This window comes from Canis lupus, chromosome 14 (genome assembly GCF_048164855.1).
Source record: "Canis lupus baileyi chromosome 14, mCanLup2.hap1, whole genome shotgun sequence".
Classification (NCBI taxonomy): Eukaryota; Metazoa; Chordata; class Mammalia; order Carnivora; family Canidae; genus Canis; species Canis lupus.
In genome coordinates, this window is record NC_132851.1 from 55,646,065 (window position 1) to 55,673,999 (window position 27,935).

General features: G+C 33.1%; 1 protein-coding gene across 23 annotated transcripts in view; it reads left to right on the forward strand.

Moving 5' to 3' along the window:
• The window catches only part of ADGRL3 (adhesion G protein-coupled receptor L3), an 856,207-nt gene that overhangs the window by 765,773 nt on the left and 62,499 nt on the right, over positions 1 to 27,935 (forward strand). For all 23 annotated transcript variants that reach the window (XM_072775204.1, XM_072775207.1, XM_072775212.1 and 20 more), the window contains 2 exons: positions 3,376 to 3,501; positions 10,436 to 10,532. In XM_072775204.1, the coding sequence (XP_072631305.1) occupies positions 3,376 to 3,501; positions 10,436 to 10,532 (223 nt within the window). The remainder of the gene's footprint in view (positions 1 to 3,375; positions 3,502 to 10,435; positions 10,533 to 27,935) is intronic.

Consider the following 27,935-nt stretch of genomic DNA (forward strand, 5'->3'; position numbering starts at 1 on the left):
TTGAGTAGTGTAAGATGGGATCCAATTTCATTCTTCTGCACGTAGTTATCTAGTTTTTTATATAATATTTTTATAGTATAATAATTTTTAGATTATATAGATTATTTATACTTTAATAGTATTAAAGTATAATAGCTTTTAAACTATTTATTGGAGAGATTGTCCTTTTCCTATCAAGTATTCTTGGCTCCCTTGTGAAATGTTAGTTGACAGTAAATGCCTTCATTTATTTCTGGCCTAATTCTGTTCTCTTCATCTGTGTGTCCATTTTTATACCACCACTATGCTGTTTTGATTATTACACCTTTGTACTATAGTTTTTAAGCAAAAGTATGATGTCCCTAGCTCTGTTTTTTCAGGATTACTTTGGCTATTGTGGAGGGGTGGGGGTGGGAGAGTGGTTCTGTACAAATTTTAGGATTTTTTTTCCATATCTGTGAAAAATTTTATTGGAGTTTTGAGGGACTGCATTGAGTCTATAGATGGCTTTGGGTAATATGCACATTTTAACAATATTAAGTCTCTTAAGAAGTTTCTCTTAAGCCATCTGATTGAATTTCAATAATGTGTCCATGCTGATGTAGTTGCTCAAATGTTTTGATTAAAGAAATATGAAATATTACATTATTGAGATATTTTGCCTTATAAGGGTTATTTGTTGATTGATTCAACTCCTTAACAAAAATGAAACTTTGAGTTATCAGTCCTATTCAAAGTTGCATGATAGGACTCATACCAGTATTTCTACTGGTGATGTTAAAGTTATCACTTTTTCTTTTGTTATGCACTTGATTATAAACCCCACAGGGTATTGAAATTATTTTATTTCTGATCTGAGAGCGTAAAAGAAATATTCCATTGGTAAGGTGTACTTCTTTTCCCATCTTCTATATTCTGGAACAATGTTAAAATAATAAGGTATCATATCTGATAGTGGTAAGATGGAGTATGATGTGAAATAGTGGATTAGACTATGCAAGTGATTGAAAAAATAAATAACTTTTATTGTAACCTAAAGAAAAATATTTCATAGACATAGCCCCTTTTATTTAGCTTTTTTTCTTTTTAAAATACATGCTTAGTGCTTCAAAACTAAACAGAAATAGAAACATAAAGTCAGTAAAGATTCAGTAAGTAATATACCTAAACATGGAACTTAGCATCACTAGATATCTTGGTTTGCCAGTTGTTTATATAACCAGTTCAAAATATTTAGTCTTTGTTGGAAAATGTAAATAGTCCATGATGAATTCCTGTGGCTTATATAATACTGCTGCCTTTGTAATGGGTATGGGAGTGGCTCTTTCTCTTTCTTTCTCTCTCCCTCCCTCCTAAAATATTTGTTTAGGTTTAAATTGCTTAATTAAAAACCACTTTCTTTTCTAAAAAGAAAAATATACTTGTTGAGTACACTAAGAAAAACAAAGTGGGAGGACGTAGGTTACGATCAAAGTTTAGGTTTTTGGAGATACTTCATTAATTCAAGACTAAAATGAAACTGCAATTGATAGTGCTTACCTTTGGGTAGAGATTATTTTAAGCTTTCTCAAATTCTAATTAAAGCATTTGTTCTTATTTTTTCCAGATACAGAGAAAGGGATAATTTAATAGATTACTTTAATAATAATGTTTACATATTAATGTTAGAAATGTGGCCTCTTAGAAGGAGCTTTCTGATCATAGAGTACCTGTGAGAGGTGGATTTTTTCACATAAGGCAGAGAAAGTCCTCAAAGGTTGCCCACACTCTTCACAAATACCTAGGTTGCCTTTGTCCATCTTGTCTGTCCTTTCTTTCAACAACATTCTCTAACCTGACAGATTCCAACCTATCTTTTGAAGATTCTTTCAGAAACCCTCTTCTCTGAGAAGCCTTCCTGGGTCCCCCTACCTAGTGACAGCAAGCCCTCCTTCCTCCATGCTTTGATTCACCTGTATTTATATTGTTGTTCCTATCACAAAATAAACACTTAATAAATGTGAATTCTTCAAACAAACTTGAACGTATTCTATCTTTGATTCTGCTACATCTCTGATAGAAAGAACTTTCTTTTTTTTAAAGATTTTTTTTATTTATTCATAGAGACAGAGAGAGAGAGAGGCAGAGACACAGGCAGAAGGAGAAGCCGGCATCATACAGAGAGCCTGACCTGGGACTCGATCCAGGGTCTCCAGGATCACACCCTGGGCTGCAGGCGGTGCTAAACCGGTGTGCCACCGGGGCTGCCCAGAAAGAACTTTCTAATATTAAGATATAATCACTTAGTTTTGAATGCTAGTATTTATATATCATTGACACTCTTTTTCTTTGCTTTTGATTCTAAATAATGTCCCTCAAAAAAGCACATACTTATAACTTAGCTTTAAATACAATTACATTGGGATATTACACTGTCACAGATTGTGGAAAGAATGAACTCATGTGAATTCAATATGTAAAAAGCTAAGAATAACTATATATACTGTGTTATTTCATAATCATAAATTTGGAATGTATAACCAATAAAATGTCCCAGAATGTGTTTTTAATTGATGAAGACGGAACTGGGGATTATTTTTGTTGTTGTGGATAGCAGAAGTATGATTTAGGGCATTTCCTGTTTATTTTTGTTCCTCTTGTTTGATTAAAGAGGCACTAATAAACATTCTAAACGGGATAAAAGTTTTCCCAGAATTTGTTGATGTGTTTTCCTGATTGAAAACATCAACTAAAAAATGTTTATCTCCTTTTTTCCCTGTGATCTTATTTACAAGCAAGATAAGAATTTAATAAAAGAAAGCAATCTGTGATTATTGAATAGAACTAATTTGAGAAAATAAAAATATTTTGAATTTTATCTTCTAAAGTTACTAATTTGACCTCTTTTAAGAGAAATAAACTTAAAGAAATACAAATTTAAAAGAGATTCTTAGCTCAACACATTCCCTTTTTTCTGTGTTTAAACATTCTTTTTCTCTTTTCTCTTCCTGTCTCTCCCCGTGTCCATCCCCTCATTTCTCTGTAGCTTTCTCACTAGACCTCTGTTCAAAGAACAATTGCACCAATAGGCTACTTCAAATCAAATTTACGAGACTAAACACAGGGTCTCAAGTTTTTATTTTTTGAACTACGAGGTAGTAGCATTTTAGCATGATTAGGCATGTGTGTGTGCGCGTGTGCATATTTTAAAAGGCTCCAGTTATGCAAAATTTCAAGCATGGTGGCTTGAATATCATTTTATATTGTAAAATATATGCTGAGCAGACTTTCTTGTATCTGTAGGGCAAGGAAATAATTATATTAATTATCTAAAAATGAAACTCACATACATTTTATACCATAGTTCTCAGCTGAAATGAATTATGTTCTAACAGAAGTTAATATTTAATTGGCTAGGTACGAAAAGAGTATGGGAAATGCCTGCGAACGCATTGTTGTAGTGGCAAAAGTACAGAGAGTTCCATTGGCTCAGGGAAAACATCTGGTTCTCGAACTCCTGGACGCTACTCCACAGGCTCACAGGTAAATAGTTTTTCATTAAAATGAAATATCTCTTACCTATATTCAGTCGCGAGTTGTTGTCCTTTCTTGACCAGAACTATTTTCTATCCCAAGCATTTAAAACGTCAAATTTGTTGTTGTTGTTTTATTGTTTCAGTGTCTTAAACAGGAATGATGATGACAAAAATTTCAAAAACCACATTGCAATAAAATTATGAAACTTAGGGTCTCAGTTTGCATAGTAATTAATGATTTCAAATTTTTCCTAGTTGAATGGACATAGAAGATGAAGAAAGGGAGTTGGTACTTTACCCACCAATTCTAAGAGAATATTTTATATATATGATTCTTAAGGGAATTTTCTCTTTTAACCAGTGTAGTAACTCTCTTATTGCATACTGAAAATATGTACTTATTAAATGGTATGTTTAGTGAAACAGTCTTTACTCATTATATGCTGATAAGTTGAAGACAGTTCAAGGCAGTGAGGGACACCATAGCAGCATCATTGGCTGCCTCCCACTATCCAGCACTTGATGTATCTGCAACATCGACTGTCACTTGGGAAGCTGTAAACTTTCAAGCAACTTTCAAATAACCTCCCATTTTCCCAACCCATGGTGTTAGCGCAAAGACTATTAGGTAGAAATTTCAGCAACTTGAGGGTGCTGAAATGAGCCAGTCAAATAAAAGACAGGGTTATGCGGGCTATGAGTGAGTCTGAGTTCAAACTAGCCAACTAAAATTTTCAAGAGTTCCTGATACAAGGGGAAAAACAATCATATTATCAGTGTTGTCAATTGATTTCTAAAGAACACTTCAAATTGATAAAGGTGTGAATCAGAAACTTAGTTTTTCTTAACCCTTTTAGTTCGATTTATAAATCTTAATTTTTTGTAAGTTCAGTAAGTTTGTATAAAATAAGAAAGATTACTTCAGATGTTCTTTGTTCAATGCTTGTGTTGTAAACCTAATAGATTAAATGTTCCATTTAAGAACAAGAATTCCATTTATATGCCTAGAAAATTAAATATCCCTGACTTTAAATAATTTACAAACTTAACATACCATTCTCTCAAACACATTCACTTCAGACTGGACAGTCACATGCCCGTAACTAGCACTTGAACGATTCATAAATGAAATATTATGAACATGTTCTCATAAAGAAACACTCTCCTTAAACTGATGGAGTTCCCTTTTATCTTACGACTAAAACCACATCTAATCTTTTCATCTAACATTTCCAACTAAAAATTTAAAACTAATGTGTAACTGTCAAACTTTCCAACTATTAACACTTAAATTAGCAACCACAAATTATCATAATAGACATGAAACTTATACCTACATATAATAAACAATTATTAATAGTTTGAATTGTACTTATTATTTCTTTAACTTACTGATGTTACAAAAAAAAGTTGCATATTAGCTGTTTCAGTTTTGGTGGGCTGAGATTTCTAAGTGTAGGACTGCTAAATTGGCAAATTAGAAATCTGAAGTATCATATAACTGTAGGTAGGGTACACCTGGATGATGCTTCTGACATGAGGCTCTTAGATTCCACACGTTTATTTTCAAACTGATAATCCTTACCTCCCTTTTTGTAATAATCTTTTCCACAACTTCTAAATTGAAATTGCTAAGATCGTGTATGTCGTTATTCCTACATGCTTTTCATATAGCCAAGCTCATCAGCTACCATCCCGTAGTCATTTGTCAAATACCGTTAATGAAACAATCCTATTTGGGAATTTATGTATTATTTTAAAAAAACATTGCTTAATGTTTAGCAGTAATTCTAAGCTAAAAGAGCAATGCAGGTTAATAGAATAATAATAAGCTTGCTGTGTGGATAGCCCTTGGTTTGAATTCTAGCCTTGGCATGTTCCAGCCATGACACAAAACAAGTTACCTAATATCACTGACACTCAGATTTTTCATCCGTAAAATAGTGGTAATAATATTTATTTCTTATGTTGTTAGGAAGTTTGAAATAATATATTCAAAACACTGAAAACAAATTGTAAGTACTTGAGAAATTGGAGCAGCCATCACTTATTAGTGTCATTATTACAGAATATAATTTCAGATATAAATTTTTAAACTCTATCATATTTTTCTTCAGTGTTATAGTTCTTGTATCACAATTCTAGTCCTACAAAAAAAAAAAACCCTTACATTGTTTTCTTACACTTAATATAATACTAATTCTGATCAACTATGACAGTCCAACGCTACATAAAGTAATAGTTACTTAAATCCAGTCTGTTTAGTAAAAATAATGTATTTCATATTATAGTCTAAAATACTGATAGTCTAAAATACTGATATTAAGATAAATTTTGTAACTATGGATGTCTTTTCCATAACAGAGAACTTGTAAAATAACAATCACTATATTTTTAATTTTTTACTAAGAAATTTTGAATATCCCCTATATAACGGCAGACTTCTAAGCTATGGAGGTACACTGATTAAAAGACAACTTCCCCTGTGATCTAGAGTTTTCATCTTAGTTGTGGAAGACAGAAAATTTATTTACAAACCAACAGAAAATACCAAAGTATGAAAGCTGGTAGAGATCCAAATGTAGTGATTTGATACAGAAAGCCCAGGTGGCTACTTGGATTAAGTACTGGAGAAAGATTAATTTGGAAGATGATATTGACACCAAGATTCTGAATGACAGGAAGGAATTCAGGGGAAGAGTTCCAGGTGAGAGAACTCTAATGCAAAGCCCTTAAGTTCGGGGAGGACTTACAAAATCAGGAATGGAAAGAATGTCATTGGCTAAATGGATGAAAGTGAATGGGTGAGGAAGACAAAGGAGAAGGCTAGAGATGGATCAATAATAGTTTGTAAGTGTATGCAAATTTAGATTTTATTTCGATTACTTTAGAAAGCCTATGAGATGATTTAGAAAAGGAAGTGGCCAGGGAGATTATCCACATAATACAGATCATGTGGCTTCCATGTAGAAAATGGAGGAGTGTGATTGGCAAGAATAAAAAGAAAATCCTCTCCACCTGTTGCTCCCCCATACCTACTTCCTGGTGCAAATAATCACTTATAAAAGCTTAGCAACCAGGGATCCCTGGGTGGCGCAGCGGTTTAGCTCCTGCCTTTGGCCCAGGGCATGATCCTGGAGACCTGGGATCAAATCCCACACCGGGCTCCCAGCGCATGGAGCCTGCTTATGTCCCTGTCTCTCTCTCTCTCTCTCTCTCTCTGTGTGACTATCATAAATTAAAAAAAAAAGACTTTAAAAAAGCTTAGTAACCACCATAATCACACAAACACATATTCACAGACATATATATATATAGGATTGGTTTGTGTTTATAAAAACTATGAATTAAAATATTGTCCTTCCCACTGTGACTTTCTTTAATCGGTCTGTCATTTATTTTTTATTTGTTTTATTGACTTTGTAGATGTATTTACATTTATCATATACTATTTGAAACCTAAAACAATGTGTGTAACATCTGTTAAATTATGAAGCATAATAATAAAATGAATACCATTGAACTCAGGAACTGAACATTTTCCATAGATTTTCCCTTCCCTTCCCTGTGCCTGCAACCAAAAAACTTTTGTTCTTCATTTCCTTGACCTATTCTAATAGTTTCTCCATCTCCAAAAAAAATGTTTAATATTGCTTTTTAAAATCCTTTTTTAAAGTGGTATATTATTGTGTATAGTATTCTGTGACTTTTTTCATCCTCATATCATCCTACTTCATTCCATGAACGTTTAAGTGTTGGCTCTGTGCTATATAATGTATACTTTTCCTCTGCCTGCAATATTTTATCTTTTTTCTCCTTTCTCTATTCAACTGTTATTTGATATAGAGTAGTAAGTTGTTAACCTCCTAGATCAGGAACCAGTTGAGTGGATTCAGATGTAGATTTTGTCACTTATTAGATCTGTGACATTGACGTGCTAATTAACTTCTGAACCTTAGTTTTCAGATGAATAAGAGTATTTGCTTCAAGGAGTTCATGTGAAATTTCAGTGAATGAATAAATGAAAGTGCCATAGTGTAAAGCCTAGAATATAGAAAGAATTAATTGAAATATTTAAAGATTTGACATATATAAGATACACATTTTACATATAAAATACATTTTATGTATGCATACATATAATATTTATAATATACCAGGTATTATTTCATGGTGTGATACACCAATAAACAAAAAAGACAAATCTTCTCTTTTTCTAGGGCCTCAAATCTAATGCAGACATTAGACATATTAGACATTATATTTACATATAAGAAATAAATGCATTGTAATTCTAGTTCATGTATAAGGTGATAATGACTACAGGAGAAAATAACACGGTTAGGTGGGGGGAGTAGAAGAACAAGCTAGGTCTCTTTAAGGAGAAAATATTTGAGCAAAAAAATAAAGAGATGGAGTTATTCATACATGTGTCTGGGAGAAGAACGCGTTAGACAGAGGAAACAATTGTACAAGCCTAAGGCAGAAGCGTGCTTGGCTTGTTAAGGAATGGCAAGAGGACCAGTGTGGCTAGCCCAGGTTGGGGAGACTCACAGAAGATGAGGTCATGGGAGAAGCTCATGTAAATGTCACCTAAAAAGGATCAAAATTCCATCAAATCTGTTCAGATGTCACTTCTTCAGGTGGTGCTCACGGATTTCCTAGGCAAGGACATATCTCCTCATTATGTGCCTTAAACTTTTTAAATTATGTAGTGTAACAAAATTAACAAAAGGACATAAAATATAGGTGTATGCATGGTGATTTATTTCCCCTCCATGGGTCAAATATTAGAATGTTGGGAGTACCTCAGAAACTCTTTGAACCTTTCTCCATCATTCACCTCTAACGTAACCCCCATCTTAAGTTTTAACAGTGCATTTTCTTTTGCATGTGTTTGATACTTATTCACATGAAATCCTCTAGTACATATTCTCTTCTACTTTCTTTCTTTATTAAGACATCTGTGTTGTTTCAGGAGGCTATGTTGCTTTTTATTGTTATTGTAGTATACTGTTCTATATATCCATCCTACCATTGACAGTCATTTGGGTTCATAGTTTTCAGCTATAATAATTAATGGTTCTGTGGAGATTTTTGAGCATCTTATTTACATCGGTGCTTATTTTTGTGATAATTTGTTGCGTCTATCACTTAACTAATCTAGTAGCATGCAGTAGAGGGTAATTACTATTTGTAATTAATTAATTAATTAAACAAGTGAGAGAGAATTGTTCCCAGGATTTCAGTTTCAAGTATTGTTTTGTTTTGTTTTTAAAGATTTTATTTATTTATTCATGAGAAACGCACAGAGAGAGAGAGAGAGACAGAGACACAGGCAGAGAGAGAAGCAGGCTCCATGCAGGGATCCTGACGTGGGACTCAATCCCAGGACTCCAGGATCACACCCCGGGCCAAAGGCAGGCACTCAACCACCGCGCCACCCAGGGATCCCCAGTTTCAAGTTTTGAAGTACTTTTCCATAGAAACATTTCTCAAGTGCTCAGGATCTATAATCCTGCACTAGTTTTCTTATTCTTGTTTTTTAATTAAAAAAAAATTTAATCTATTTTATTTTGTGTCTTTTAAATAGGATCCACATCCAATGTGGGGCTTAAACTCATGACCCAGAGATCGAGTCACGTGTTCTCCCCACTAAGCCAGCCAGGCACCCCTCTAATTCTTTAATCTGAGAAGTTTTATTCTTAGATTAGTATGTGTGTGTGGATGTCTCCGTTGCCTATAAAACAGTATAGACAATATTTCTGAAGAATTAACATGTCCTAATATTTATAAAACAAGTTTTCTACTATTTTAAGATTAGGTAAGGAGTTTAAATATATTTGGAGCATTGACCCATTTGTGGGCAGGGTTTTGCCACTAACACTACTAGTAATAATAGTTCTTAAAACTATTTCTTCCTTAGAAAAGCTGAAAATATTTTGTTTCTTCCTCACAGGATTGTGAATACTTTTTTGATCCCTAAAATCAGTAAAATAGCAGAATAATAAACCAGAAAAAATCTCCTCCCCTCAAAATGGAAAAATACTACACCACCTTCTTCAATTATCTAACACTTAGAAAACTGAATTTGAGAATGTAAATCATAATGTAAGAATTTTTGGGTTTAGCACCGCCTTCGGCCCAGGGTGTGATCCTGGAGACCCAGGATCGAGTCCCACATTGGACTCCCTGCATGGAGCCTGCTTCTCTCTCTGCCTCTCCCTGCCTTTCTCTGTCTCTCTCTGTGTCTCTCATGAATAAATAAAATATTTTTTTAAAAAAAGAATTTTTGATTCTCTATAAAACTACCTACTGTGAAGAAATAAATAAGGGTGAATCGACTTCCTTTATCTCCTTCAAACGAAAGAAAAGTCAGAAATCATCTGTAACCTGTAATATTACACTGGTCTTACAAAATATATGGAAAATGTTAAGTTCAATAGCTTTTTAATAATACTCTGTTCTTTTCTTACCAAACTTTTTCTTCCTTGCAAGTTTCTGAATTCTTAGACTAAATCTTTTGTTAATAAAACTGACAATTTAATACATATTTAAATACCCCATTCCAATAAAAGTTACAATGAAAATAATTTGTTTCACTTTGGAAACTAAAATTATTAAATTCTAACTGTCTAGAGTACATGTCTATATATCCTCAACATGGGTAAATTGGTATAGTACGTTACATTTATTGCTTTTTCATAGTTACAATTATTTTTGGTATAAGCATTTAGGAATACACTTAATGAGAACCAATTATTATGGTGAATTTAGTTTCTGTCCTTGTGCTACTGTACTGCAAGAATGTAAAAGTTATATATTTGCCAGATTCCAGAAACCAAGGTCTCATATAACTATGACAGAAAGAAAAAGAATGATTTGTGTGAAAATTCACTGCCTGCTGAGTTCATTTCCTATTTTCCCTTTCCCCCATCCAGAGCCGAATTCGTAGAATGTGGAATGACACGGTCCGAAAGCAGTCAGAGTCTTCCTTCATTACTGGAGATATAAACAGTTCAGCGTCACTCAACAGAGGTAATTAGAAATGATTTTTCATATTTATTACTTTTTGTGATTACTTTAAGGAGTTCTTAAATGCATTGCTTTTTTTTTTTTTTTTTTTTTTTTTTTTTTGCAACTTTGGGACCTTGTTCCATGTGATAGGAATATTGCAAGGATATAAAACGTGCTTGAGTGTAGCAGTGTGTTCCATTATTCATAAACCTCTTTTTTTTTCAATCCTGAGTTTTCAGGAAATCTTTTCTGAAAAGAAGTTAGAAAACGAGAACTTTCTTTTTCTAGTCATCTGCCACTGTAATAAATTGGTGAGCTGTCAGGCCTCATTGGAAGCAGTGAAAATGGGCAATTATGTGGCTATATAGTCTGCTAAGCATCATAGAGTTGCACATTGTCCCAGGCGTAGAGCAATTTCATAGTCTTTGTGGAAGTAAAAATATACTGTCTAATACATACCTGAGGCACCCTGTATATTTGGGGTAAAAATCACATCTAATCTTAGTATCTACAAACTTATCCAGCATATTTAAAGATCTAGGAGGAGAAAAATAAAATATATATAAATATATATATATAATGATATCTGTGTGTATATGTGCTTCTGGTAGTCATGGTCCTAGGGTATCATTTCGATTTTTGAAATGAAGTTCCCTTAATCTACTGTTTTGTTTGTGGTTGCTTTTTTTAATTCTCTGTCTTTCTCCTTCCCTCCCACTTCTTCTCTCCCCCTTTTTTAGTGTATCCTTTAGGAGGGGGGAAGATTAGAATTAAATTGATTGCAGTACAAATGAGTAGATGCTATATTTGTGTAGAGTTAGAGTACACTACAGACATTGCTGGGGGATACTTAGAATATAGTTTTATCTGGAAAGGTGACGTTTGCATGAACTTATTCCAATCACACTGTCCTAAGGAAGATATTTTTAATGCATATATTCAGTAGTTATTTTTATGATCAGCAATGTTTTTTTTTCCTATCCCCAAACTAGTATTACTTTAGTTTAAACCTGTTCCTGTCAGCTTTTTGTTCCACTAAATGCTACTTAGAAAATTTAACAATCGCAACATATGATTCAGAAATATTGAGATGCTGGTGCTCTTAATTACTTTTACTCAAGTAATTTGCATCTTATTTACATAAAATAAATTAGGACAAAGAGTGTCCAAGCTGACTTTGATATAGGGATCCTTGTTACATATAATCTTAATTGACTTTCATATGTTATTTGGGGCAGTGGTATAACAACCATAACCTAGTGATGATATTAATTTTTTTTTAAGATTTTATTTATTTATTCATAGACACACAGAGAGAGAGGCAGAGACACAGGCAGAGGGAGAAGCAGGCTCCATGCAGGGAGCCCGATGTGGACTCGATCCCGAGTCTCCAGGATCACACCCCAGGCCACAGGCGGCGCCAAACCGCTGCGCCACCAGGGCTGCCGGACATTAAATTTTTTATATCAGGTTGCCTAGGTAGGAATGGTGATTGCAAATATTCCCCCAAATCTGGAGAAAATACATCAAAAAACCTATCATCTTTTATTTTGCTTCATTATTAGTCTGTTTTTATTTGCTAGATTTTGATTTACATAATATAAGCCAAATATCCTTCTTTTTTCCAAGTTTAGTTTTAATGGTTAGTCTGTGAAAATTTATTTAAAATATAAACATTTTAACTTTTGACATCCTTTCCAAATCATAGAGAAGAAATTACTTACAAATGCCTCCAAAGTTTAGGAACTTATTTGCTTTCATAGTGATAGATTTTGTTTACTGTCCAATCCCACAGACGGAAAATTTACAATACATTCTTAGATAGGAAACCACCCCATGAACAGGAATTATTATTAGAAGTATCTTGCATCAACTGATCACAACAAATAGAGAACAATTGTTTAAACGAAAAGATGAGATCATGTGATTTATTTGCTAACTGTGGAGATGGTTAAAATAAAATTAGTATTTTTAAAATATGGAAAATTGTCTAGCATTATGATCTAAATTTATATAGTTGTAAGGTGTGTGATTTTACTAAAAATTGCTTTAAATGAACACATTTTTGTGACCTTGATTTTAAGGTCAATCACATATAACGTTGCTGTGCCCTCCTTCTCAAGAGTTTCATCAACTTGGAATATGTGATATATGGAAGACCCGGTCAAGTTGAAATATATTTAAAGAAAATAATATTTTATATTGACTAATCATATGTTTAAATCTGGTTTTAAAGTCTTTAGTTTTAAAAGTATTTCTTAAAGTTACTCTTGTAGAAGGGTATAACTTTCTTGTGACATCCAATAAGTTATTCTAGCGTTGACTTTGCGGGGGGGTTAAATTGAATTTATGATCTGAGGTGTGTCCAGGCAGTGATCTTTTCCTTCAGGATATGTATTCTTCCTTTCAGTCGGTGACTTTATTGGTGGCAGACATCATAATGATCTTCTTGATTTCCCATATTAATTCCCCTATTCCCCCAAGTCAGAAACTCCTCATCTCATTATTTTTTATCTCAGATATGTGGAGTACTTTACATTTTTATTTCTTCATAGTATATCTCTGAAGATAGTCTTTAACCTCCTTCTTTAATCTTGTCTTATTTCCCAGGGTCCTATCTTCCCTGCATTCAGGCGTGTGTATCATATTTAGGTAGGTGAAATCCAAGATTCACCTTTCCAGATAAACACTTCAGTCACCTCAGCAACATACGTATTCACCTTTGTTTACTCAAAAGAATGTACTCTTTATTATTAAAATAAAAATCCTAGGCACTACATCTTCACATCTTCATATATTCTAACTTGCCATTCATTCTCAATATCTCACAGCCAGCAATTTTTTGTTTATTTAAACCCCACTTTCCTTTCTTTCTAAGTTAGATCTATTACATCTCTTATTTTTGTCTTTAGTTCTGGCCCTTAAAAACTCCAAGAAGTTATCTAAAAATTAGCCCTATATCTACTGTATGTTTTCTTTCCTATTCATACCACCGCCCAATTCATCCAAAGAATAATTATTTTACAGTACTGTATGTCTTACCATTTATTCCTTCAAACAAAAATTCATCATAATCATCTTTGGGATCCATTTAGAATAAAGTATCTACCATACAGTACAGAACTCTTTCTCAATGGTTTTTTTTTTTCAAACCTTCTTTAATATTCTGTTCTTAAATGAACTTGTTGCAGCCTATGTAACAGATTTCCTGTCTAGCTTCCCAGTGTGATAAACTGGATTACTACTATTGGGATTTTATTCCTTGGAATTATGCAAAACCTTGGAAGATTTACTGATAATTTTTGATTCGTGTAATCATTCTTATATATTCTCTTTGGGATTTTGTTATTTGGTCACCTCATCTCTTTAAAGCGCCCCATTACATTTGTCCTTTGAATATATTCATGAAGATGTTTTCCTGATGTTACCTGTACATAAGATACTTTTTCCCCTTCTGACTTGTTTGCTACAATGCTACTCACTCACATAAATTAAGAATTCCTTCAGGCCAGTACCCCCAGACTATGATCAAGTTAAATTCCTGGATGCCATTTTCATACACAGTTAGAAGGAGTTTTTCAAGGGCACAAATGTGATAGCTGATTATAGAAAGTTTTAAGGAGGATTAACTCTGATCCAAACTCAAGTTTTTACAAATCCCACAGGAGGGTTTATTTATTTGTTCATTTAAATATTTACTATTTGCACATAACTTGAAGTCAGTCCTCAATCCCACCCCCCAGCTTCTCCCAGGTGTAATAGAAACCTCACCCAAATTTCCAGTAGCTCTAACTTCCCTAGTGGTACAAACAATTTGTAGCGAAGGTCATCTTTCCCACTCATATCTCCAACCCACAGTCTCTGCTAAACCTCATCTTGAACAACTTAGATTAACGATGCCTCTAAAATTGAGCCTGATCCCAAAACAAAGCATTTGCTGAGAAATTTATCTGGTAGTTCAGTTAATGGTTAAATATTTCTATTCTTTTTATAGATCTATATAGAAATTGGAATATTTTCTGACATTGGATTTTGTTAGGCTTTATCTCATCATGAATAATAACATTGCACTTCTCATTTTCTTTTTTATTTAATTACCTGAAATGACCCCAGAAATTTCAGTTTAAAATCAAGTTTTGCTAGATAGCTGCTACCAATTCAATGTATGGATTATGAAAAGTGTTCCACCAACCCCCTCCCCAACTATAAGGTTATTACAAAAACGTGACCCATCTTAGTGGCAAAATTAGCAAAAAGGCTTTTCTTCTTCTGAAATAATACCTTGACTAGCATAGTGGATTTTGATTTCCTCCTATCTCCCATCCTTCATCTCGTCAGAAGTTAATGTGATTTCGAGTTTTATAGATGGAGATCTGACCCGTAAAGCTACATTTATTTAAGCCAAATCTAAGAGTGGTGTGTCTCTTCTGTAGGTATGTCGCACATGTTTATTAAAGTTGATGGATTCTCCTTTCAGGTTTCAGATTTGTGTTAGTCTACACATGCATTCTCAGTAAATGTATGTAATCCATATAATTATGCCAGCCCATAGCAACCTCTTCATAAATTTTAAGGGTAAATCTTGACTCCCAGTAGCACACCTGCCTACTGAAAGGTGGCTTTACTTGTGAGGAACGTTGTTGATACAAAGGGGAAAATCATCATTTAGTAGACTTTGCAAATTGTTGATTTACTCATAGTAGTTTTGAGAATGGAGATTTAACCCAGTAACTTTTGGTAAGTTACTTATATTCTCTGTGACTGTGCAGTAGGGATATAGATAGCACCCACTTCACAGGGACCTTGGTGGACTAAGAGAATTTATGAATGTTAATTCTCTACTACAGTGCCTACAAAATAAGTACTCTTATCCTTTTACTCAGAAGTTCACTTATATCTTCTAACAAATGAAAACTGATCCTTGCCAGTGCTTTCAGATAATTAGATATTAAAATTCATCATTCACTACAGAAGGTTTTCTTTTCTTTTTATTTTCTAGTAATAGGTGGGAGGAATAAAGTGGTTACCTGAATGCCAAGTAAAAGAAATAATAATTTACCTAAAATAACGCCACCCTTGAGGCTAACGAAAAGGAGATAAACTAATAAAACTGAATTGTCTCTTCTGAATTAGAAATTAAATGCACATTATATCTGCCTAGTTGTACTTTCCACTTTTGATTTGTAACCATATTTTAGCATGGAGGAAATAAAGGTATAATATTTCTTCTTCCTACCTTAGGTAGTGATATAAGCAAACACTGCCTTCTCTTTACTCCAAGCCCTATCCTGCCCTTCAGAAGCTCAGAGAACACTAGTTCAATTCAGACAGCCCTGCTAAATCACCAGTTATGTAGCGGAGCAGGGATGTGACTCATTCCCCATTTTAAACTCATGTCTTCTCAGAGGCTGTATTGTCTTTCCCAGGAGATTGGTCACCAAGGCAGAAGAAACTTCACAATAAATCACCTGTCACTTCATTAATATTCAGGCTCTTCAATGTATTTTGCTTTTGTGTTTTTAAAGAAAAATGCAAATGAAAAAGTGTAAGTGGTGTTTCATTGCAATTGATGATTTCTATAAATTAAAACTTAAAAGGGTGAAGCCCTCAAACATATTCACTGTATCTTATTAATCTCAGTAAATATAAATTGGCTTTATGCATAAAATGTCATATTCCTCAAAAGCCTTGCCATTTTGAAGGATTATAAAATTGTTTGTAAACATTAACCAGATCCTATAATCTGACATCTGTTTGTGAAATTTGCAAAAACAGTTAAATGATGTGCCTAAGAGTGCTTGCATGACTAATAAATCGAAGTAGACTTGTATAACAAATTACTTTTTATTATGAACAAGCATTATGATAATATGAGTGTAAGTATTTTAAGTATCACACGGCATGGAAAAAAATTTCATTTAAGATTTACCATTACATTTATATGTAGTATTTTTTGACCTTTATATTCTTGACTTGTAAATGAGGCAGCAGTACTCTCTATGTTAATTCCTTTCCTTTTATACATGTCATCAATAAAGACATAATCAGAAAATATACAATAAGATGAGGAAATCTTTTGTGTTAGGAAAATCAGTTTAATAACACAAAAGCAAAATAGGTACAGATTTTAAAAGTGAAATGCTATGCCAAATAGATAATTAAACAATGCTATTAATGTCTTGATTCCTAACTCAAGGAGTCCAAATAATTTTCAGAATGAATTCTCCATCACAAAATGAAATATATTAAATATTGATTTCTAGGCAATCAGGAGCAAATGTTCTTGCTATAAATTGCTGGCAAGAATTGAAAAATAAAACTTTTAAAATGCTTGCCCAGTGAGTCCTTCTTATGCTTTGCTTTAACTTTGTCTCTTTGATATGAATCCTTTAAATCATCCAACCTCCCATAGCCAACTGCACAATAGTAAAAATGGTTTGTGCTTTACTCTTATTACTATTATTATTATTATAGCTTTTATAGATCCCTTCACAAAGAGGATTCTCTATGTAGATTCCTCATTATTATAGTTTATTATCTTACTCTTATACAGTTAGCAGTATCTCCTATCTCCTTATTATAAATCAAACAAGCTGCAGTGAGATATCCGGAAAATTTCTAAATATAGCACTATAAAACATTCCCATTTATTTTTGAAATATCATGTTGTTTCAGATAGATTCTTGAGGATGTAATTTTTCAAAAAATATCTATTTTTAAGAACTGAATATGCATATTCAACTTCTCTTCAGAAATTGCTGATATTCTTTCTCTAATAGAATACAAAGTGGCTCTTTATAGTTTATGATCACCTTGGGCTTTCTCCTTTAGTGGATAGAGTTACGATTTTACCTATTGTACATTATTCATTATTCATCCATTATTTTTATATCCATGAAGAAGCTGGGTTTTTTCGGTTAGTTTTCCAAGTGAAATGGCTAATAAAGGACAAACTCTAGATTCTAAACAAGATCTTTCTGGCTGCAAAGCCCTACTTATGAGAACAAAAATTTTCACTCTTTTCTCATGATGACAGTTTTTCATGAAGCCTGTGAAGATTAGCATAAAGATATTTTTCTCACTTCACATGGAAATAAGATATTCTTAACACCACAAGTATTAACGTCTCTATTTCTTAATTTCCTTGATGTACTATTCATTTCCTTCTACTTTAATTTGTGCTAGGTATACTTCTTTAGTGTGGATTCATCCTATTCATTTAGGGAATAAAAGCTTTAAAACACTGTGAATATATGGAGAGATGGATTGGCAATGCTTTTCAAAACTATTTTATGTGGAATATGCTGATTTGCTATAAGTGTCCAATTTTAGGATTTAGGTTGCAAGACTTTTATAATCATGCTTCTTTTCTTTCCTGGAAGGCCTCAAGGTACTTTATTGCTAGAATTCTTTATCTTTAATTTCTTATGTTTCAGTAAAAGGATGAGTATTTTGGTCAGCGCAAAGATTGTATTACAAAACCAGCTATAATAATTCAGTATAGCACCAACCAAAGATATAACTTTTCCCAGATATTTGTACTTTTGAATTTGATATTGTCCTCTATCAGGACACGGTAATAATGCCTAGAACAAGTAGAAAATCTCTTTGAGTTAACTTCAAATATTAAACTCACTATTTTTATGTGCTAATTCCAGTTTTAACAAAACCTATGAAATGTCGTATAATTAAAACTTAAAAACAAAGCCTGACTGTACCTCTCATCTGGAAAAATGTTCCTACTGTATTATATACATAAAGGTTGTGAGGAAATAGATGTAGTATACAACATCCAAAGTTAACTAACAAAGTCATTACTCGTCCAAGTTATTTTCTAAGAAATAAACTATTAATTTGTATCTACTTCTTTGAAAGTAAATAGAAATTAATTCAATTACATGAAAATTAAATCATAGAAGGGAGATACATGGTTAGCAAAAAAGAGACTCCATTAGAAAAAAGATACTTAAATTGTCATTACCAATAATTGTGCAGTAACCAATTAAAATATCTATTTAATTGAATTACGTTGCATACAAAAGCATGTACTTTATATAGCTCAACCTTATATACTGCATGCCATTTAAAAGTAGGTTTATGTGATAGGTTCTCCTATGATTTTCATAACAGGCTTTCTTCATAATTTATCATTATAACGAATGCAGGAGCTTCAAAGACTAAGACAAGTTACCCATCACATTCATAGAAGGTAATTTACAACCCCAGAAAATCACTGGAGAATTCAGAAGGATATGAGAGGATACACAGTTTGAAGGAAGATAGTTAATCTTGATGTAGAAAAGTAGAAACAATATGTTTCCTGAAACAACTTGAGTCAGAACAGAACTGATTATGATTGTATGATAAAATAGGTCTTCTCTGAATGTTATCAAGAAACTTTATTCATAGATACCTGTTTTAATTTCTTTTTCTCAGACATATTTTTTAAAACTATCAGTTCCAAATTTAATATTCAGGTTTTAGCTAGGATAGACCTTCTGCATGTAAGCTATGTAATTTGCCAATATAGGGCAGAGCACTATTCATATTTTCTTCACATTGGCAAAGTATTTCATATATTTAAGTAGTTATTATACTTTCCTTACTTTCCTTTTTTCAAATGTATGTTTTATTAAGTGAAAATACACAAGCAATGTGTGACTTACAAATAAATATAGCTGTGGAATTGACTATATACCATTAACTGATATCAAGAGATAATCCAATATAGAGAAAACAAATTAAGTAGCTATAGTGCGAATGGCAAAGATAAATATTATTTTGCTAAATACCGTTGATTTACTGAAAAAAAAAAACTAATTTACTACTATTTTGCCTGTGCTTAAGCAAATTTGGCTGGTTATCTGTAGGCTTAGTATTTTTTTGTTTTTAGTATTATGAAATGCACTAAAAAATGTCCAAATGTATTCAACATGTCCCAAGTTTATTAATAGCACACAGAAATATTGCCTTTGGCCAAGGGATGAGTTTTAGAGATGAATATCTGATTAGTATATGTTCATCATGTCTACTGCAGATTAACCACTTTCACTATTGTGCAGGAAAGATTCACCAAGAATTCTAATTTTGCTGTTGTTGGCTTGAGCAGTCAGAAAACCAAGATATCTCTCTAGGTAGTTTTGCTTTCAGCTAATTATGTAAAATTATTATACATAATTATAATATGTAATGCAATATATAATATAAAATACCTAAAATATGTAATACAAAAATAAAACTGGAACTTTTATATATATGTGTGTGTATATATACACACACAAAAATATATTTTTTTTAGATTTTAGGTAAAAGGAAGAGTTCTTAAAAACAAAGCACAAAGATTATAAATTATAAGAAATAAGTTTCTTGCCTCGAAATGTGAACAGTACTCATAACAGTAAGTTATTGGGAGGTGTAAACAACATAAACAAAATGTTATGCCTGTGTAGTATAAAGAATATCTACAAATTAATATATATAGACAAAAGATAAAAACAGGCAATTCACAAAATTGGAAACCCTTATGGCCAATAAACATGAAATATTTCCCATCTCTTTGATAATCAGGGAAATGCAAAGTATAACAGTAATATGAGATATCATTGTAAACTCTTATCAGATTGACATAAATGTCAAGCTTACAATACCAAGTTCTAGTGGGAATCTCAGAAATTTACTGCTCATGAAATTGTGAATTGTTACAAATATATTTGACAGAACTTTGGCAATATGTTCTAAGTTGAAATGTGGACAATATATGGCCCAGTAATTTAACTTCTATGTAGTTATTGTAGAAAAACTCAAGTGTCTGAGCCAGAAGACATGTATAAAGCCAACCAGTGCAAAATAAGAGGGAATAAGGTAATTTCTAGGGTCCCCATATCTAAAACTCCAAACTTATATTGAAACAGAGGTGGTAACACCTCTACATTCAGAATATTTAACTTCATATTGAACTAATAATAACCCATTCAGTACTTTGGAGAAAACATGTCATTGAGATCCATATTAATAGATTCCTAGTGAATGAATTTGCTATTAAAAGAAGCTGAAGTATCTCTGAACCATTTGAAAGAAATTTAATAGGGCAAGTTGATTAAAATTTAATAGCAAACTTGTTGGCTATTAAAAGTGCACAATGTGATAAATCAAGATGTCAGCTCTTCAATTTATGACTTCAGAAAAAATGATGAAAGGGTTCTTGGCTTTCAGTAAAATATTTCTTCTTTGACACTTAGTAATTTCATTAATTATTTGAATAAAAACAGTACAAAATATAAAATTATGGTTTCTGTGGTTTTAAAAATTATTTTTATTTAGTTTTTAGGGATAGCATGCAGATTCTTTTAGTTTTGTTCATTATTATAAACAACTTGGTCTTGATTAAAATGGCTGTTCCTTCTATAAAGTAGCCCATTAAACATCGAATTTATTATTGTTGTACTCTTTCTGTAGATTGCGTGTGATGTTGATATTGTATTATTACACAGAGAAAGAAAAAAATAGGAAACAAAATACTTAAAATAGATAATCTGTCTTGAATCAATTCTCCATAGTTCTGAAAGTCTCTTTTAATGATTAACTTTCATTTTTGTTTGTTTATGTTATATAAATTAACACATGAATATGAAGATTAAAAATTGAACATTATAGAAAAGAATATCAGAAGTAATGCACTCCTATAAGACTCCTGATAAAATTTTGTTGGGACATATTTTGGGGAGAGAATGCTAAAAAAATGTTTGAAACAGTCACCGATTTCTAATGTGTTTAAATAAAACTACCAGAGTCAAGTGTGACCTTGAATGAATTAAAAATGGTCCAGAGACATGCTGGTAGTAGATTAGACAATGTTAAAATCGTATTCACTTCTAAATTCTGAGTTGAAACTTTTCTCTATTATGTTATACTGCAATCCATCAGATGATAATTATGTCTATAAGATGTATTTAGAGTACTTCTGATTCACTTTTTCCAGTTTTCTTGCTTGTAATATAGTTCACTCACTAAAGAAAAGACTTTTCTTTTCTTCTCTATACCAGTTTTCTTAGCTCTTTGAAAAGGAAATTGAAGTCCCAGGACTCTTTCACAAGAAAGAAATGCAGTCACGTGTAAATGCACACCTGACCTCACAAACAAATATTTTACATAAAATTTTAAGGGCCTCACAACTCAGTAGATACCATTTTCTGGTAAAAGATCCCTTGCTTAACACTGAAGTTAGTATTATAATTCTATGGAAAATGCTTGTATAAAATGAAGTCTTCATTATCAGCCAAAATTAAGTGCTGAAGGCTAAAGCACGGAGGCATCATCCAGTAGTAACTCTGCTTTCTGTAGAACTCTGATTTATATGCATTAGTCAGTATATGTAATGGAAATGACCTCATAAAAGCAAAATATGTCAAATCAAGAGAGAGAACTGTGAGGGAACAGAATGGGGAACAGTATATATTAAAGAAGAAAGAAAGGGATCCCTGGGTGTCTCAGTGGTTTAGCGCCTGCCTTCAGCCAGGGGTGTGATCCTGGAGTCCCAGGATATAGTCCCACATTGGGCTCCCTGCATGGAGCCTGCTTCTCCCTCTGTGCCTCTCTGTGTCTCTTATGAATAAATAAATAAATAAATAAAATCTTAAAAAAAATAAGGAAAGAAGAAAGAATTATCCAGGTAAAACTATTCTATTGACATAAAACAGAATATTTACCATCCAATATGCTTATATATAGCAAGAATTTGCAACTTAGTAATGTTAGTATATGACTCTCAAGAATGGTGTATTCATTTGGGTCATTAGAACACCACAGTCTAGAACTAGACAACTTTGCTTACCCAATAAGAACAAATAAGAATGAAAGTACATTTAAAAAAAAAAAAAAGTGTGAGGGGCAGAGCAGAGTGACAATTCAAGTTATTTTTAAGAGCTTTTCAGTGTGCTTTTGTTAGCCTCCTGTCAAGAAGAAACATTGTTTGAATTAGGTTTCTGAATGATATAATATGGATTCAAGTGGAATTCAACTGTCACCTTTTCTCAGATCTGTTTTTTGACTTCACAAGTGTCAAAGCCTGCCGCTCTACGTTCGATTTTCAGGCCTCAGTTATGTGTATCACACAGAACTGGCCTAGACAGTGCTGTCACTCAAAGTGTCCCCATGTCAAAACACCTATTTTATTCTCATAAGGAAAGAAATACAATGGTTTTTTGGTAAAACTATGCAATGGAAAAGAGTGTACTCATTAGCATTCCATTCAAATTGCACTCATTCTAAAACTTTTATCTATCTATCATCTATCTATCTATCTATCTATCTATCTATCATCTATCATCTATCTGTCTCTCTTGTTTCAGGTAGAAACAAAGTAAAAAGAAAAAGACCCTTCTCAAAATGACTGTGATTTTACATTTAGTATTTTTCAATAGCTTTAGGATCCAATTTTCAAATAATTGTCTGAAAAACTTCCCTAAGTCTTTCAGTTATGGAATACGAAAATCCTTTTTGCTTTGTGTCATGCTTTCACCAGAAAAGATCTCGTGGTCGGCTCTCTGTTGACTGTTTTGTCGATGATTCGCATATATTGAAATTCAGTTTAATTCCTTTTCCATGGTTTTATTAAAGAGCTAACCCTTGTTTGTGATAGCAAAGCAGTAGTTTTGACTAGACTATACCCAGGATTTAGTGAGTCAGATAATTAAAGAGCAGCTATTCTTACACAGCCGCTTGGAGCTTTTTTACTTCGAGCTTTTTATTTTAAGTCACAGCAGGCTGAATCGAGTTATTTTCCCCCTCTTATCATATTATCTGCAGTTAGTATTCAGGTAGCATCTTGTATTTCCAAATAATTATATGAGTGTTTATTTCTGCTTTTTAGTATCATAGGATGTGGCATAGTGTTAGAAGGAAATGAAGAATTCACGTTAGGAATTGGACAATTGACAGTCTTAGGAAATGTGCTCAAACGATAAAACAGCTCGTAGTTGATAAAATGACTTGCTTTAGTTTGATACGTTAAAGATGCCATAGATTTCACATTTTTTTTAAATTAACAAATACTTACCAAGCCCCGGGAACTCTTCTAGAAACTTGGTATAGAGCAATAATAAAACCCAGTGTACTTCTTGCTTTCCTGGGGCTTACATTTCAGTGAAATTTGCACATAAACCTTCTTTTCCCATATGTCGTGCTGTAGCTATCTTCTCCCAACATCAGCCTATTTGGGTCTTCAACTTGACCAACCAGTAAGCTTAACTTTCACTGCAAAAGCAGTGACAGATGGTCTGTAAACACTGATCCTCTTGGAAGTCTGCAGCAATTTCACAGCTATTAGAAGGGAAGTTTACAAATCAGAAGTTAGTCGGAGGGAAGAGGAAGAGACAGGAGGGACAGAACCTTGGAAAATAGTATCAGAATTCAAAGTGACCTGAGTAAATTGGGGAAACAGCCAGAAGCAAACAGAATAGGCTTCAGCAAAGACAAGTGAAATGCAGTGTGGCTATTGAGGAGGACAAAAGTAGCTTTGCACACTAAAGACCCAGGAAGACAGGTTCTAGACAAGTTTTCAGTTAAGAGATCTTAACTGAAGGGATTGGCACAAAGCCAGCATTTTTGACCTGGTAAGGGCCACCTTTCAAAAGTACAATTGAAATTACCAAATGTGAGTGGGGACTGTAGGAACCATGTGATAATACCTTGTTGCACTTGTTTGGAATGGCAAAAGGAAAAATGACCTCTTGCAAGCTTTGAATGTCCATGAAAAGATGGAAAAAGGATTGCCTTCTCACACTAGGGGACTCACGTGACGGCTGTTTGGTTACTCAGACCCATCCCTCATTCTTTCAGACTAGCAAACCCATAGACCTGGTCCAAAACTTTATACTCTACAAAACACTCATGATCAAACCCCATATTCTGTTCCTCAGTTCCTGTTACTGAGCCCTCTCTTGTAACTCAATTTTTAGGACAAAGTTAGTTAACGGTGATGCTAATCACATCAATCTCAAATGGTGCGTGAGGTATAAAAGCAAGTGATCATAAAAAAGCAACTTTAAGCAGTGATTCTCTTTCTATCAGGAAAAAGGCCCTTGATACCAAGGATAAAGAAGAAAGTATATATTGTTGGAAAGTTTTAGGCTATTTTTATAAGTGTTTTTTTTTTTCTTTTTGTAAGTGTTTGGTGTGGTTGTAGATTTAAAGGCGGTGAATCTCTGCTTATGACTGCATGTCAGTCATTAGGCTATATAGATCAGTAACTGATCTGGATTGTGCCCAGATTTGAGGAAGCCACCTACCAAAGCCAAGCGGCTGGGACTGAATACTGTTCCATTTAGTCAACATGGTGTCACAGCATGGTGGTATACCAGTAGCATTTCTGTGATTGTTGCTGGCCTTTCCAGATTAACAAGAATTGATAAGTACAAAAACTCAGTCTTCCTACGTTAGTGGTTTGATTAATAAAGGTGACTCCGAGTAGATTCAAAAGCTAGAAAACACTTAGAAAAACTGTAAAACAACTTTATGCGAGGGAAGCTAAAACCCAGATGGATTTTCTATCACAATTTTGATAGTTTCATTAGAATTCAATTATAGAACTCCTTTTGGGTATGATTAATCTGTTGTCCTTATATTTTTAATTTGTTAGAAATAATGATAAACAGAAAACAAAATATCAAGTCACCTACTTTTTGATTATGTTTGATTCTTCACAACTCAACTGTTTCCTTATGCTAAAGCAGAGAGTATATTCTTTTACATTGGTATAGAAAAATAAAGGAATATTTTCTTTTGTATAATCTATATGAAGTAAGGGGGGAATAACATGCAATCTTTCCAGCTCACTTGTTTTTTATTAGTTCAAATTAAGTTATATATAGTAATGAAGGAAAATGTGTAGAAATACAGGTATAAGCCTCAGCCATAAAGGTCTAACTAACCCTTATTTGATCTGTGAAGAAATGGAATGAATTTGAACAATTTCATATTTTTAAGGTTTTTGCTCTACTACATTTTGAGTTGTTTGCACCTCTCATTTTCTTTTGAAATTCTTTTTTTTTTTTTTTTTTTTTTTTTTAAATATTTTTTTCTTTATTTATTTATGATAGTCACACACAGAGAGAGAGAGAGGCAGAGACATAGGCAGAGGGAGAAGCAGGCTCCATGCACCGGGAGCCCGACGTGGGATTCGATCCCGGGTCTCCAGGATCGCGCCCTGGGCCAAAGGCAGGCGCCAAACCGCTGCGCCACCCAGGGATCCCTCTTTTGAAATTCTTAGAGTAGTTTTCGAAAGTAATTATTTGTATTGGAAGAGAACTTTTTTTTTACTTGAAAGAAGCTAGAATAATAAACATTAGGTAGCAGGTATAATTTACAGGTAATTTGCTTTTTAAAATATTGTGCAGACCCAATCTAGTCTTTAACAATCTAAATTTGTGTAACATCAGTGATACACGTGTTTAAGATTTACAATATTCTATTTCTTATCTGAAAGGCACTGTAGCTTTGTAGTTTTTCCTGTTAGTATTTTATATATTTATCAGTGGAAAGTAACATCCTGACTGACCCATTGTATGATAAATTGAAGATCGGCCATCTGTCTGTGATAAAACCATTTGAATGTATATGTTGTACAATTTCAGCACTCATTGAGCATTTAATAAGTAAAAACTTCTGTGTTAGTCCTGTGCTAGTTCTTGTAGGATGTATGGAATACAAACACGTGGCTTATTTCCTAAAAGAATTGCAACCTTATAGCTCTAAAGATCTGACGAGCTGTATTGTCCTTTAAATCTAGAGATGTTCACTTACTCCCTTTTGAGGTTAAACTGTGTGTTATTTGGGGCGCCTGGCTGGCTCAGTCGGTAGAGCATGCAACTCTTGATCTGGGATTGTCAGATCTAGCCCCATGTTGGGCATAGAGCTTACTTAAAAAAATAAAAAACAAAATAAAATATGTATTATTTGATGATTTATTGTACCCACAAGAGCTGTGATTTCAAAAAAAAAATCACTGTGGCCAAGAGTTTTCTTCTCTTTTTTTTTTTTTTTTTTTTTTTTTTTTTTTTTTTTTGATATTTTTCTACAAGTAGCTAAACGTTTTTGTTTCATTCATTCAAGATAGAGTACTTTTTATTTTGAGATAATCATAGATCCACTTACAGTTATATGAAATAATGAAGAGATTGTGTACTTTGTACCCAGTAATCATAGATCCACTTACAGTTATATGAAATAATGAAGAGATTGTGTACTTTATACCTGGTATTCCTCAATAATTGTTTAAAATTATGCTACAAAATCACTGCCAGGGTATTGACCAATATCTAGCAATCTTGCTCAGATGTCTTCAGTATTACTTGTATTTAATTGTATTTTGTGTTTGTGTGTGTGTTCAATGCAATTCTATTGAAAGAGTAGGTTTGTGTTATAGCACCATAGTCAAGACACAGAGTAGCTCCATAACCACAAGGAAACCTCATATTGCCTGTTATGACCATATCCACTTCCCTCCCACCTTGTATCTTTAACCCTGTCAGCCATTAATCTCTTCTCCATTTCTATAATTTTCTCATTTCAAGAATGTTATCAATATATATACTTATGACTGTATATACTTATATATATTATTTATAGACATATGGAATCATTTAACATATAACCTTATAGATTGTCTTTTTTACTCTCTATTATTATCCAGACATTCATCTAGTTGTTCCTTTTTATTGCTGAATAGTTTTCCATTGTAAGGGTATGCCATAGATTGTTTAACCATTCACCAGTTGGAAGATATCTTGCCTGTTTCCCATTATGGACTATTGTAAATGATGCTACATGAACATCCAAGTGTAGGTTTTTATGTGAACATAAATTTCCATTTCATCTCGAATGAACATCCAAGAGCACAGTTGCTGGGTTAGGTATGATAACTGCATGGTTAGTTTCATAAGTAACTGTCCAACTATTTTCCAGAGTAGCTATACTATTTTTTATTCCCCCAGCAAAGTCATGATCCAGTTTCTCTTCACCTTTCCCAGCGCTTAATATCGTCACCAGTGGAATCTTCACTGTGGAGTGATACCACATTGTTGTTTTAATCTGTATTTCCCTAATAGCTAGTAGCAATTCTTTTCATGGGCTTATTTGCCACCTGTATATCCTCTGCTATAAAATGTCTATTTATCTCTTTGGCCCATTTTTTTATTGGATTGGAGGGGGTGTTTTTTGTTTGTTTTCTGTTTTGAGGTTTCTGTTCTTGTCATTGTTGTTTAACTGTTGACTTTTGAGAGCTCTTTCTATGTTCCAGATACTAGTCTTTTGTTGAATCGCAAGTATTTGTGAATTTGTTTGCAAATATTTTCTCTTGGTCTATAGATTGTATTTTCATTCTCTAATATATATATCGAAGTCACCTGTGTTCAACCTATCTCAATACAA